At 46.0% G+C, this 15,644-nt stretch overlaps 1 protein-coding gene across 3 annotated transcripts in view; it reads right to left on the bottom strand.

The window, feature by feature from the left end:
- SCRN1 (secernin 1) overlaps nucleotides 1-15,243 on the bottom strand; it is a 132,520-nt gene extending 117,277 nt beyond the window's left edge. The window contains exons 1-2 of one of the 3 annotated variants that reach the window (XM_064167125.1): nucleotides 15,164-15,243; nucleotides 1,004-1,163 (exon numbers count right to left, since the gene is read on the bottom strand). In XM_064167125.1, the coding sequence (XP_064023195.1) occupies nucleotides 1,004-1,162 (159 nt within the window). In that variant the 5' untranslated portion in view covers nucleotide 1,163; nucleotides 15,164-15,243. Of the gene's footprint in view, nucleotides 1-1,003; nucleotides 1,164-15,045 lie in introns of all 3 variants that reach the window. The other 2 variants (XM_064167126.1, XM_064167124.1) reach the window with 2 other exon arrangements.
- Between the last annotated feature and the right edge of the window lie 401 nt (nucleotides 15,244-15,644).

Here is a 15,644-nt window from a genome sequence, read left to right as displayed (position 1 = left end):
GGACATGAGGAAGAGGAATGCAGGGAACCTCGCAGCTCCAAAACGTCCTGACAATGCAGATAGGCTCTGTGGGCTCTGCTAAAATGTCTACTTTATCTTCCCTGCTGCTGACCACTCCTTCCACCTTTACTACACTTCTCTCTTTTCCTCTCTTCCTGTTTGATTTGTGCCCTTGCTTCAGCCTTACATATCTGTTTATCCTTTCATTTCTCCTTTCTTTAAAGTGAGGCTGCACACTACACACTATAATCAAAATTATTTCCAGCAGAGTTCCTTTCAACCTGCATCCATGGCACCACCATCCAGCTTCAGGACTCTACATCCAGCCTGGATTCAGAAAGACACCACAGCACTTCAAACTAACACTGATGCAGATGCTTTAGCTGCAGAACATTATCAAAGCCAACACTATTTACAAGAGTTATGTTTGGCTTACAAAGCTCATGCTTGTTTTCCTCCTCTCAAATTCCTTTGTTAGAGCACAAGCTCTTTGAGGCAGAAGTTTCTGAGCACCTGTTTTGCAACACACCTTGCACAGTAAGGCCCCATTACAACTGTCTGACAGTAACCACCAACAAGAAAAATTCCTATGGCAAGTGACAAACTTGGACAATTTGTTTCTAGTTCCAGCTAGCCAGAACAGTTTTCCCTTAAAAAAAGAAAAGGTGCAGGAATCTAAGATGTGAACAGTTCAGCCTGGCTGCTGGAGAAGGTGCAGATCATGGGTTTTGCTTCCATTAAACAAAGAGGTCACATACCAAGTTACACTTCCAAGGCTTTCAAAACTCCCTTCTCTACTCAAGAGAGGTCTGAGTGAAGGGAACAAGGATCCCCACAATCTGACAAAAAAACAAGATGGCATTCATTGCTTCCAATAACTGTAAATTCCCCAGTTTGAATGTAACAGCTCATGGTCTAGTTGATTGGATAGGGCTGGGTGATAGTTTGGACTGGATGATCTCAGAGGTCGCTTCCAACCTGGTTGATTCTATGATATCCTTACCTCAACTTTGCTTCCTGGATCATGATCTGCAGCAGCAAAGTAGACCACCTCCTGCACTTCATCCCTAGGCCGTGCAGAGTTCTTTCCAAACACCACCAGCCCATCTTTAGAACATGGGGGAAAGGCTACAAAACAGTAACTAGGAGGAGCTGCAGCCATCCTGAAAATTAAAGGAAAAGCAAATAAAATTAGTCTTTGGGGGAGTCATATTTGTATGCTTTACAGAATCGTTCAGTCACTGCTACACATTGTAGCTTGGAGTCACAGTATCCCAGTATCACCAAGGTTGGAAGAGACCTCATAGATCATCAAGTCCAACCCTTTACCACAGAGCTCAAGGCTAGACCATGGCACCAAGTGCCACGTCCAATCCTGCCTTGAACAGCTCCAGGGATGGCGACTCCACCACCACCCTGGGTCAGTTGGTAGTCCAATGCTAAAGGATGAGCAGGTCAGATTAAAAGCAGCTTAGTTGGATGTAATAAAAAAAATTACAGTGATTTTCAGACATTTTTCACCCAAGCCTTGTGAAGGTATAAAGAAGAGGGAGAAAAAAGCAAGATACCTTAATGTGTCTACTTAGTTCCCACAGAAAGAAGACATTCTGCACTGGAGCTGTTCAGGAACATACGACCTAGATGTATTCTGCTGACTCAGACAAGTGCAGAGACACAGAATCATTTTAAATCATTTATTCTCTCAGCTTAACATTTTAAAAACTGAAAGAGAAAACAGGTTTGAAGGATACCTGAGGGAGGACAGTGGCCTAATTGGAAACAGAACAAAGATACAGCACAATTAAATCAAAACCTGCCTCTCAATTTATCTACTTAGATTAGGGAGAGACTGAAACACTAATTGCACTTCATTTTCTCTGTGGTGCTCTTACCTAAATGTGATTGATTGCAGATTACTTGTTTATGCAGACTACTGTGAATATTCCTTAAAATGCTTCTAAAACAGTATAAATAATTTAAGATTTCAAGTGTTAGCAGTGACATATTAATAAAGAAGCCCAGGACTATGGCACCATTGTAGCTGGGCTTGAGTGCGTTGCCATATCTGGCATATTTTCCAGTGTTCAGGGAAACTCCCTGCACCTATCTCTTCAAAAGAAAAAAGTGAGGCATTTTTTGGTGGTTAGAACAGCACTCAGCAAAGGTGTCTCAGACCTCTTCACAGATCTTATCATCACATCCAAAATTTCAGCCCCAAAAGGAACAATTCTCTTCCTCTTCTCCCCCCACCCTCTCCAAATAATCTAAGTAAAAGTATCTGCAGACATTTGGACTCCTTAGAAATGACCTATATGTATAATCAAAATAGGGTGACAAAGCTGGTGAGGGGCCTGGAGCACAAACCCTATGAGGAGAGGCTGAGGAAGCTGGGGGTGTGCAGCCTGCAGAAGAGGAGACTCAGGGTTGACCTCATTGCTGTCTACAACTACCTGAAGGGAGGCAGTAGCCAGGTGGGGTTGGTCACTTCTGCCAGGCAACCAGCAACAGAACAAGAGGACATAATCTCAAGTTGTGCCAGTGAGAGGTCTAGGCTGGATGTTAGGAGGAAGTTGTTGGCAGAGAGAGTGATTGGCATTGGAATGGGCTGCCCAAGGAGGTGGTGGAGTGACCATCCCTGGAGGTGTTGAAGAAAAGATTGGATGAGGCACTTGGTGCCATGGTCTAGTTGAGTGGCTAGGGCTGGGTGCTAGGTTGGACTGGATGATGTTGGAGGTCTCTTCCAACCTGGTTGATTCTATGAAAATTTCCTTTCCAAATGTGTGAATTTATTTGCAATACAGTGCTTAGGGAGATGAGTGTGGGGTGTGTGTGCAAAGCTGGCTTTAATCATTAACTTAGACATCTTTCAAACCATTCAGATGTGACTTCTTGGCTTTCTTTTAAGCAGTACCATTTGAGCATACACTTGTCACAAAATAGCAGCCTTCCAATCTTAAATAAAAAAAAAAAGGACAAAGATCACAACACACAAAGCAGTAATTGTTGTGAAAAACACTCTGAAGAGTTTTGCCAGCAGACTAAAAACAGGTCACACAGAGGCTCGACCTTGTGAAAAAGCTTCAAGAGAGGATGTGCACTGAAGGTGTCCTCTACTAATGCAATGTGGGGTGATGAACTGTCCAGGGAACTCATACAACCTGTCAAGTTGTATGTATACACACAAGTATAATCAACCAGATGAGCTTCAAATGCATTAGGAAACAAATCAACTTAGATTCATAGAATCAGTCAGGGTTGGAAGGGACCACAAGGATCATCTAGTGACAAACCCCCTAGATCTAGTCCCCACCCAGATCAGGCTGCCCACAGCCTCATCCAGCCTGCCCTTGAATACCTCTAGGCATGAGGCTTCAACCACCTCCTTGGGCAGCCCATTCCAGCCTCTCACCAGTCTCATGCTCAACAACTTCCTCCTCATGTCCACTCTGAACCTACCCACCTCCAGCTTTGCTCCATTCCCCCTAGTCCTGTTGCTACCTGATAGCCTAAAAAGTCCCTCCCCAGCTCTTTTGTAGCCCCCTTCAGATCCTGGAAGGCCACAAGAAGGTCACCTGGGAGCCTCCTCTTCTCCAAACTGAACAGCCCCAAATCTCTCAGTCTGTGCTCATAGCAGAGCTGCTGCAGCCCTCTGATCATCCTCGTGGGCATTCTCTGGACACACTCCAGCATCTCCACATCCCTCTTGTCATAGGAGCTCCAGAACTGGATGCAGTACTCCAGGTGGGGTCTCAGCAGAGCACAGCAGAGGGGGAGAATCACCTCCCTGGCCCTGCTGGCCACATTTCTCCTGATGCAGCCCAGGCTCTGCTTGGCTTTCTGGGCTGCAAGTGCACACTGCTGGCTCATGCTGAGCTTCTCATCCAGCAGCACCCCCAAGTCCCTCTCCTCAGAAATATTTTCTTTATTCTGGCCAGAAACTAAGTTGATTTATTTGAAATATCTAAGGCAGCTTACAGACATTAGACCTCAAACAGCCTAGAAAGAAAGGTCAATGTCATATGCAGTACTAATTTTTATGACATGACTTTCTTCAACCTACATACTAAAAATATTGCCAGGTAGCTTAACCAGACAGAAGGAAATGCTTCTTTCAGCACTGTCACTGAATGAATTGGGAGGTATGCAAGGCAAACTCCTGCATACCTACAGACCACGTAAGTGGGGTAAAGAATTAAAAACCTGTGGATATCCAATGTTCTCCTGAATCCTGAAGTCCTCCTTGGAATAAGGCAAGCTCAGCTGTATTTGTTAAGATTTGGGATTTTTTTTTTCCCTTAAATATATCAAGAGTCACTGAACCAAAAATAAATTGCCATTTGGTAACACTTCTAGACTTTAAAAGTGTGAGTAAGTGACTCTAACAGAGTTCACTTCATCCCACAGCATATTTCATACAGAGGGTATGGAACAGTTGAGCACTGCAAGCTGAATGTTATAGCTTTATATTGAAAACATGATTGTCATAAGAGTTGGCAGTGGGTTGCTAGGTTATGTTTCTAAGAAGGTAGCAGTGTAGTACAGTTTAAATCTACTCAGTTTGAAAGGTATGAGTTTCTCCTAAACCCTCATTTGGCTCATTTAAAATATGACAAGGACAGCAGCTTCTCAGATACACCCACCACCTGTTCAGAACACTACTCAACTTCATCTTCCTCCATCATGTAACTAAAGCAGTCTGTTAGCAGCTACCTACCTCAGCAGGACATTTCTACTTGCCTACTTCATTTTCCTTTTTTTTTCCCTAAGTTCAGCTTCAGCTTGTCCTCATTTTCATTTTCACATAGTTCCCATTCTTTGGTCTCTCAAAAGCTACCATCCTGGAATCAACCACATTGGAAGAGACCTCCAAGATCATCCAGTCCAACCTAGCACCCAGCCCTAGCCAATCAACCAGACCATGGCACTAAGTGCCTCATCCAGGCTTTTCTTCAACACCTCCAGGGACAGCGACTCCACCACCTCCCTGGGCAGCCCATTCCAATGCCAATCACTCTCTCTGACAACAACTTCCTCCTAACATTCAGCCTAGAACTCCCCTGGCACAACTTGACACTGTGTCCCCTTGTTCTGTTGCTGGTTGCCTGAGTGAAGAAACCAACCCCACCTGGCTACAGCTTCCCTTCAGGTAGCTGTAGACAGCAATGAGGTCTGCCCTGAGCCTCCTCTTCTGCAGGCTGCACACCCCCAGCTCCCTCAGCCTCTCCTCACAGGGCTGTGCTCCAGGCCCCTCACCAGCTTTGTCACCCTTCTCCGGACACATTCCAGCACCTCAACATATCTCTTGAATTGAGGAGCCCAGATCTGGACACAGCACTCAAGGTGTGGCCTGAGCAGTGCTGAGCACAGGGGCAGAATAACCTCCCTTGTCCTGCTGGCCACACTGTTCCTGATGCAGGCCAGGATGCCACTGGCTCTCCTGCCCACCTGGGCACACTGCTGCCTCATCTTCAGCTACTATCTACCAGCACCCCCAGGTCCCTTTCTTACTGGCTGCTCCCCAGCCTGTTGTGCGGCTTGAGGTTGTTGTGGCCAAAATGTAGAACACTACACTTGGGCTTGCTAAATCTCATCCCATTGGCCTCTGACTTCCCATCCAGCTTGTCAGTAGAAGGTCTCTTCCAACCTGCTTGATTCTATGATCCTTGTAGTCTCTGTTGGACACTCTCTAATACATTCCTGTCCCTCTTGAACTGATGACCCCAGAACTGGACACAAGACTCCAGATGTGGTCCTATCCGGGCAGAGTAGAGAGTAAAGGAGAACCTTCTTGACCTGCTGGCCACACTCTTTTTCATTCACCACAGGACACTGGTGATAAAAACTCTCTCTGCAGCCTTTCTGTAGGAGCCCTTCAGGTATTGTCAGGCTGCTCTAAGGTTATCCATCCCTCTGCAGGGCTCTCCTATCCTCCAACAGATCGATACCTCCTCCTCCTAGCTTGTTGTCATCTGCAAAAGGACTCAATCTCCTGGTCCAGATCATCAATAACAACATGGTGCATATGTACAAACAGTTCTGCCCTTAATATGCTGTGCAAAAGTTTTGTTTTCTATACCAGTACAGTGTCTTCCCTAAAACTGTAATGATACCTAAACAGCCTCATGTAGAGCAGTATCAGACCAGGAAATGATAGCACAGGAGAAGTCAGCTACTGCCATTACAGCCTCTCCTCACAAGGAATTGAAACAATACTTGAATACTGAGTATGAGGAATGGCTCAGAGGACTTCAGAAGAGTAAGCTCAGGGGAGACCTTATTACCACACACCAATATGAGGATGGTGGAGACTCCCTTTTTACAAGGAGTCACATGGAAAAAAACAATGGGTAACAGGTACAAGTTACTGCTGGGGAGATTTCAGTTGGAATCCAGAAGGAATTTTTTCCACAATGAGAACAGTTAGACATTGGGACCACCTCACACAAGACACAGTGAATTCCCCTACATTGGTCAATCTTAAGACTCAGTTTGATGGAGTGCTGAGCCATCTCTTTTAAACTATCACCTAGAAAGGTTGGATCAGATGATGCTTGGGGTCCCTTCCAACCTGGCATATGGCAATTTTGTGATATTGTGCTAGTTTGAAGCTAGCTAGAATGTTTTGGGGAGAAGAACTAGATTGCAGGCTGTGAAAAGGAAACAATGGTGATGTCTACTTCACCCATAGGCTGAGAGATACAAGAAGAAGAATCAAAACATAGATAAAGCACTCTCTTCTACTTCTGCTGGGGAACTGGCTGAGATGCCTCTCTCTCTCTAGCCTCTTTGACTAATCCACTTTGCTTCCTAACCCCCTGGCCAAACCTCCATTCTTCCTTGGGACTGGGGTAAGGTTGAGAGGGGCAGGGGGAAGGTGAGGGGTGATTGGGAGCCCCTCCTGGGGACTCAGGTTTCTGGGAGGGCTGTTGTGTTTCTGTATTACCTTTTACCTTGTATATTTCTGTCTATAACTGTATATACTGTAACTATCTGCTTGTATAATGTGCTAGCTGTAAATATAAGCTTCATTCAATTTCCAGAGCTGGCTGAGTCTAGTCTGGGTGATTTCCAAAGTGTGGGGGGTGGGGAACACTCAAATCGTCACAGATAGATACTAAGGAAGAAAATTTCAGAGAGACCAAGCAGTCAGCACTGACAACAGGAAAACATTTACCTCACCTTACTGTAATCAGAACTGAACTAAGAAATCTACCACGTAGTGATATGATTTGACTCACAAGCTGGCAAAACTTCAGCCTGATTAAGTCAAACCTTCACCTAGGAGCATAACTGCTGCATGAATTACTCAGCATAGCTATGCTGACACTTCTTTCCAGCACGGATGGAACTCCAAACACCACACTTTTCTTTTCTTCAGCTTAGTGTGGTTGCATAGATAAAATCACAAAAATTTGTCTTTCAAACACTTTCTAAGTTCATCTTTGAGAGTTTTGTTGGCATAACTGCCGAGCTTTCTGAAGCACAGACATAACCAAAGTGTTGAGCAGGATGAAATCTAAATCTCTGTTATCTCCCAGTTTTTCCAAGCTGTGATTGTTCTGCACAACTCATTTTTAATGCAGGTGACAACATCATATTTTCAAGACAGTGTGAGTGCCCATAAAAACAAGAGTTAACACCGAGGTTTCATCTCAAGTGTTCACAGCAGTCTGGTCAGAACAGCAGTGTTACTGATAATACAGCCTAACATGCATACACCTTTCCACCCTCCCCTCTCTAGGTTCTTAAAATCATAGATGGTCTGAAATATGCATACATCTTTCCACCCTCACCTCTCTAGGTTCTTAAAATCAAAGATGGTCTGAAACATGCATACATCTTTCCACCCTCCCCTCTCTAGGTTCTTAAAATCAAAGATGGTCTGAAACATGCATACATCTTTCCACCCTCACCTCTCTAGGTTCTTAAAATCAAAGATGGTCTGAAACATGCATACATCTTTCCACCCTCACCTCTCTGGGTTCTTAAAATCAAAGATGGTCTGAAACATGCATACATCTTCCCACCCTCACCTCTCTGGGTTCTTAAAATCAAAGATGGTCTGAAAGATGCATACATCTTTCCACCCTCACCTCTCTAGGTTCTTAAAATCAAAGATGGTCTGAAACATGCATACACCTTTCCACCCTCACCTCTCTGGGTTCTTAAAATCAAAGATGGCCTGAAACATGCATACATCTTTCCACCCTCACCTCTCTGGGTTCTTAAAATCAAAGATGGTCTGAAACAGATGCTTTAGGTATCAGAAATACAGAGCCTGCAGAACTCTGCTGGTAAAGTCTGAGTACATTCTGGTGATAACAGCGTTTTTGGGAACTTTTTTTTATTGCAAAAGAGATTTGAGCTGCTTTTAAAATTCAGAAAAGACAGTAAACCTTTTACAAAGAGTTTACAACTCGTTTCTGTGTATTAGTAGATGACTTGTCACTATTTTAAGTTGTTATAAAACAGAAACCCAGCTGTGCTAATGCTTCTGAACTATTTCTTTAATATACAAGGATTTCAATAAACCTGTTTTCATGACTACCAGAAAGGGCAAGTGACCTAACCTGCAAGTGACCTAAACCTGCAAGAAACATTTACAAATAAAAACTGAGAGGCAGCATCTGAACAAGGGTCTCAAACCTGCATTAAAGCTGTCTCATTAGGAAAGTTAGAATATATTAAATAGGCCAGACATTACTACACAAATACAAGCTGGGTAGTGCCTGGCTGGAGAGCAGCCCTGAGGAGAGGGACTTGGGGGTGCTGGTGGATGAGAAGCTCAACATGAGCCAGCAGTGTGCACTTGCAGCCCAGAAAGCCAAGCAGAGCCTGGGCTGCAGCAGGAGAAGTGTGGCCAGCAGGTCAAAGGAGGTGATTCTCCCTCTCTGCTCTGCTGAGACCCCACCTGGAGTACTGCATCCAGTTCTGGAGCTCCTATTACAAGAAGGATGTGGAGATGCTGAAGCGTGTCCAGAGAAGGGCCAGGAGGATGCTCAGAGGGCTGCAGCAGCTCTCTGCTATGAGGACAGACTGAAAGAGTTGAGTCTGTGCAGTGTGGAGAAGAGGAGGCTCCCAGGTGACCTTCTTGTGGCCTTCCGGGATCTCAAGGGGGCCTACAAAAAAGCTGGGGAGGGACTTTTTAGGCTCTCAGGGAGTGACAGGACTGGGGGGAATGGAGCAAAGCTGGAGGTGGGTAGGTTCAGACTGGACATGAAGCAGAAGTTGTTGAGCATGAGAGTGGTGAGAGGCTGGAATGGGTTGCCCAGGGAGGTGGTTGAGGCCCCATGGCTGGAGGTGTTTAAGGCCAGGCTGGATGAGGCTGTGGGCAGCCTGCTCTAGGGTAGGGTGTCCCTGGGCATGGCAGGGGGTTGGAACTAGATGATCCTTGTGGTCCCTTCCAACCCTGACTGATTCTATGGTTCTAAATGCTGCAATACATAATTAGCAAGCATGCATGCACATTTATGCATGCAGCCACTTACATGCATACATTATATTATATTGGGTAAGACCAAATCAAAGTCTCATATGATTCTACTTATTCTTAACCTAATGAACTGTGAAAACTGTATTTAGAGAACAGTTGCTTATTTTCAATGTCTGCTTTAACTCTTCACAGTATCACCAAGGTTGGAAGAGACCTCATAGATCATCAAGTCCAACCCTTTACCACAGGGCTCAAGGCTAGACCATGGCACCAAGTGCCACGTCCCATCCTGCCTTGAACAGCTCCAGGGATGGCGACTCCACCACCTCCCCGGGCAGCCCATTCCAGTGTCCAATGACTCTCTCAGTGAAGAACTTTCTCCTCACCTCCAGCCTAAATTTCCCCTGGTGTAGCTTGAGGCTGTGTCCTCTCGTTCTGGTGCTGGCCACCTGAGAGAGCAACCTTTCAATGGAGATATTTCCTGTGCCTGAGACAAACTTGTATTTGCATTCACAAGTTAAGCCTAGTGCCTTATGCACATAGAGACATGTGATCTCTGCATCCTCCAGAAAAGCAACATTTCCAAAAGCAGAAATGAAAAGAAAAATTCATTCAGCTGCAGGAATAGAACAAAGACAGCAAAGTGAAAGGCACAATAATAATATTGTGCCCATCTTAGTTAACACTGAAAGGTTATTTTTTTTTAAGAGACAATTTGGACAGTTTCAATGCGTGACTTATCAGAAGAGAGGAAGGTTGCATTTATTAAGAAATCAGAAAGCAGAGACTGTTCCTGAATATAAAGCACAAAACCATGCCAGATCTCCATGTCCCTATGGTTTTTACATTTCACTATTAGACCTTAGTCAAACTGTTTGGCTCTTTTCCTTACTAGCAATGGATGATACCAATCTAACACTTGAAGGCAACACACTCAACTTTGTCTCTGTACCTCTAAACTTTGAGAAGATATCTAAGAGGAGTTATATCTATATCTAAGAGGAGTTATCAACACCTGAAACTTAGCAAGCCATGATTAACTTCTTTTTTTAATATTAACTATGTACTGAAAATGTCTTAAGAACTTGCTCAGAACAAACAACATCTTAAACTCCTAGTCAGAGAGTCAGGATGGCCATTTTCTCCAGTAAGTTTACTTTTATTTATTCACTGCAGGAAGTAGCAGTTCCTTACATAGGCATAAAATCAAGTTGTGTTTCAAAGCTGTCCTAAGCAGCATGCACACTTTGGTCACCTAACTGAGCAAGTGCATGACACGTCTGAAAGGACTGGAAAATGTTTCTCTTGCTGCATGTGGGAGATTTTAGAATCTATCTGGCAACAGCTGCCAGATTTCTTAAGACTGTCTAACAAATTAGACACTGGCCATCAGATGAGCATGGTAAAACCCTTCAGCATTTAAAGTCCTAACAAATAGTCAGATTTCAGCTGTTAGAAAAGTTTAGTCCTTTGACCAACCAGTCCTGTTTTAATTGTCTAATACACCCTTGTCAACCTTTCAAAGCAGGCATCTTTCAAAAGAAGATAGGATCTTATTCTGCCTCGTGTAATCTGAATTATGTTAATGAAAGCATAGCTCTATTTAAAAACAAATCAGGGTCAGTCATCCAAAAGACAGCAGATCTCAGTCCCATTTCCATCACAGGCTGTGCATGCAGGAAAAATTCATTATTTATGCAGACTTTTCACTGAGTGGATGTCAATGCACTTAATTAAGTCTCCAAGCAGTCACGGAACTCTATTCCTTTTGTAGCTGCCATTGCAGTCTGCAGGCTAAGGTTGTACTTGCAACACTCTCCATTTCATAGGGAAGCAGCTGTTCCGCTTCTGTCAGTGGGGCAGAGACCCTTGTTAGGAGGGGCTGGCATCTAAAGCAGCTTTGTATGCACACAACTTCACAATACAGTGAGAACTCACTAACTGCTGCGTAATAATTAGACATCAGCTTCCCCTCGTTGTAAAGAGCCAACACAACCCAGTTCATCACTGCACATGAAGAATTGTTCATCCCACACACACAACTGGCTAATGCAGGCTGACTGCCAGTCATTTCAAATTAACTACATTGTTATGTTAAGAAGGGATAAGAAGCACCCAAATATCTTGTTGGGAGTCTCAGTTTAGTTTAAAAGAGAACCTAAAGCAAAAAAAAAAAAGCAAGCGTCGCAATGTTAGCAACAGAGTTTGCAAATGTAAGGATGCAATGCAACACATTGTGGCAGAAACCAGACATAGGGGTACCTTACAGAGGTATAGAGAGCAATTCTGGGCAGTTTCTCAGTCTGTTGATTTACAGAAAGACCAATACACTACAAAGACAATGCCTAGCTTCACACCTCTTCAAATCCATAATAAATACAGTTTTACTGGAACCTTCTAGCATAAACTTTCTGTGATGGTTTGGGTGTTCCCTGCCCCCCCACACTTTAGAAATAGCCCAGACTAGACTCAGTCGGCTCTGGAAATATGAACGAAGCTTATTATTTACAGCTGGCACAATACACAAGCAGATATTTACAGTCTATACAGTTATAGACAGAAATAGACAAGGTAAAAGGTAATACAGAAACACAGAGTCCCCAGGAGGGGCTCCTAACCACCCCTGCACCTTCCCCCTGCCCCTCTCAACCTTACCCCAGTCCTAAGGAAGAATAAAGGTTTGGCCAAGAGGTTAGGAAGCAAAGTGGGTTAGGCCAAATGGAAGGTGAGATTAGGGAGTAAGATGTTGCTCAGCCAGCAGCCCAAGCGAGAGAAAAATGGCGAGATTGTCATCTGATGTTTTCATTTCTTGTTCAGCAAGACTCTGAGGGAAGCAGACATCACCACTGTTTTCCTTTCACAGCCTATGATCTAGTTCTTCTCACCAAAACATTCTACCCTGCTTCAAACTAGCACACTTTCCCACATGCAAGCTGTACAAAACATCCACGGTCGATGACTTTTGACGGGGTAGGAGGGGAGTAAAATTCAGTATCCTTTCTTCAAAATACCAAACTCAACCAGAGTAAACAAATTCAGCCTAAATCATGCTCTACTTCACCAAGAAAATAAAAAACAACTTACAAATGTCTTAATAAATAAATAAAAGGTTGTCACAAAAATCTTAACCATATAACCACCTTAATCATGAATATTTTTTCCGGGGAGGACAAACCCTGCTTCAATCAATTCAGGATTTCCATCCACATTTGCCTCAGTGTAACACCTCACTTTTCAGGCTGTCCATGTAAGCCCTGAGTTCTAAACTGCTGGGTTAGTTCACAGTGCTATGAATGGTTTAGGTTAACCTCAGTTTTGATTGATCTCAACATAGTGGAAATCCTGTGTTCAAAGAGATAAATCCATCCATACATACACACACCTACAATAAATATATATGATTGAGAGTTTTTGGTTAACCTCAGTTTTGATTGATCTCAACATAGTGGAAATCCTGTGTTCAAAGAGATAAACCCATACATACATACACACACCTACAATAAAGATATATGATTGAGAGTTTTTGGTTAACCTCAGTTTTGATTGATCTCAACATAGTGGAAATCCTGTGTTCAAAGAGATAAACCCATACATACATACACACACCTACAATAAAGATATATGATTGAGAGTTTTTGGTTAACCTCAGTTTTGATTGATCTCAACATAGTGGAAATCCTGTGTTCAAAGAGATAAATCCATCCATACATACACACACCTACAATAAATACGTATGATTGGGAGTTTGTTTTGAGATTTCTTATTGTTTGGCTGGAGGGTTTGGGATGCACAATATGAGCAAATTAAGGTTTTCTAAATCCCTAATTCTACTACATCTTTTAGACAAGTAGTTGAAATGGTAACAGTCTCTAACCAAACGAGCAAGACCCATCACTTACAAGCTCATGTATTTCACAGTATCACAGTATCATCAAGGTTGGAAGAGACCTCACAGATCATCAAGTCCAACCCTTTACCACAGAGCTCAAGGCCAGACCATGGCACCAAGTGCCACGTCCAATCCTGCCTTGAACAGCTCCAGGGACGGCGACTCCACCACCTCCCCGGGCAGCCCATTCCAGTGTCCAATGACTCTCTCAGGGAAGAACTTTCTCCTCACCTCCAGCCTAAATTTCCCCTGGCACAGCCTGAGGCTGTGTCCTCTCGTTCTGGTGCTGGCTGCCTGAGAGAAGAGAGCAACCTCCCCCTGGCCACAACCTCCCCTCAGGTAGTTGTAGACAGCAATAAGGTCTCCCCTGAGCCTCCTCTTCTCCAGGCTAACCAATCCCAGCTCCCTCAGCCTCTCCTCGTAGGGCTGTGCTCAAGGCCTCTCCCCAGCCTTGTTGCCCTTCTCTGGACATGCTCAAGCATCTCAATGTCCCTCCTAAACTGGGGGGCCCAGAACTGAACACAGCACTCAAGGTGTGGTCTAACCAGTGCAGAGTACAGGGGCAGAATGACCTCCCTGCTCCTGCTGGCCACACCATTGCTGATGCAGGCCAGGATGCCACTGGCTCTCTTGGCCACCTGGGCACACTGCATTATTATTATTGTCTTCTAAACTACTGAGTAAGTTTAGCATACACAGAGAGTTTGCATCACAGAACTTACCAAGCGCACTGCAGCACAAACACTTCTCTAGGCATGTTGAAGTTTTACATCTTAGAGGTAAGGATGACTTCAGTCTGGTGTAAAGACATTCTTCATAGGGACAGATTTACATATACATGCACTTGTAGGATGAAAGCCCTAACAAAGCTGTCCCCAGCTTGAGAAATTAGTTTAATACGATCCCCCCCCCCCCCCCCCCCCCCCCCAGTACTGCAGAAAATGGAGGTGGGGATCTAAAGGCAGGTTAATCATAGCCTGTAGTATTATTGTCATAGCATAAATAACCCGTTTTGTAGGCTCCCGCAGGAAGGTGTCTGCTGATCGAGCCTGCTGAAATGAATGAAATCATCACATAGCTACCCGAGTGGAACAGCGTGCTTAGAAACGCAAAGGAAAGCGTCTAGATTTCAAGGTGACTACATGAAAAGGCACTTTTAACAATCAAACCAACCCCTGAGAAACAAAAACGGGGGAGGGGATGGGACAACACACAACCCACGTCGAGTCCTTTAAGATCAGAACGGAACGTAGCAGCTGTAAGAGAGGGCAGCCAGGGAAGGCAGAGATGGGAGACTCTTGCTTCAAACTGGAAGGCAAGCGACAGCCGGCAGCGACGTCTGTCGATGCCAACCCCAGACACCAAGTCTCCCCACGCCCCGGACCTCCGACCCGCATCAGCGAAGCCAGCTCCCGCCCAGCTCAGGCCGGGGGGATGCCTGCGGAGCAGCCATGTTACGCGGTGCCCGCAGCGTCCGCCCAAAGCGGCGCGCTCCCTCCCGCCGCCGCCGCCGCCGCCGACGAGGGAGCAGGTGCGCGGAGCCTCCCGGGGACATCACCGACTAGAGCCATCGCCGCCCAGAGCCGCCGCCGCCTCAGCACGGTGCTCACGCCGACCCCGGGAAACCGGCTCTGCGACACCCTCCCCAGCCGTCCCCCCTACCGCCGCGCGGCGCTGGCGGGGCGAACCCCACCGGCCAGGTCTCTGCCCGCAGTCCCCGCACCTTCTCCCCTCACACAGAGCAGTAAAGCACCGTCCCGGTCCAGCCTCGCCACGCAGAGGAAGATGAGTGTATAGAGATGCCGCCCTGCCCTGCAGGGGCACCGGCACCGTTACCGCACCTCAGCACGCCTCTCGCTCCGCTCAGCCCGGCGGCGGCGGCCCCTAGCGGCGGAATCAAGCGCGGCACCCTCCCCCTGCGCAGCCGCGGCCGAACCGCTCCGCGCGGCGAGTCCCGGCCGGTGCTGCGGCCCGCACACGGGCGGGGACGCGGCGCTGCTGAGCGGCCCTACATACCGCCGCTCCTGCGTTGCCGGGGTGGGAGCTGCCCCAGGGGCTCCGCGGCACTCTTAGGAGCTGGCCGGCTGCCCTCTTGGCAGAGAGCTGTCGCTCCCAGCCATGCCTGCCCTCGGTCGGGGTCTTCCCGAAGTCTCACGTGTGAGAGAGCGCCGGTCCTGGAGGGCAAAGGGTGTTGGGTGCCAGTGCCTGGCGCGGGTGAGCGTACCCACCCTCAAAGGCCACACCGAGGCAGAGGTCATAGAATCATAGAATCAACCAGGTTGGAAGAGACCTCCAAGATCATCCAGTCCAACCTAGCACCCA

This window comes from Pogoniulus pusillus, chromosome 28 (assembly GCF_015220805.1).
Source record: "Pogoniulus pusillus isolate bPogPus1 chromosome 28, bPogPus1.pri, whole genome shotgun sequence".
NCBI lineage: Eukaryota > Metazoa > Chordata > Aves > Piciformes > Lybiidae > Pogoniulus > Pogoniulus pusillus.
Note: the sequence above shows the minus strand (reverse complement) of the source record. Positions and strands in the feature narration are given on the sequence as shown.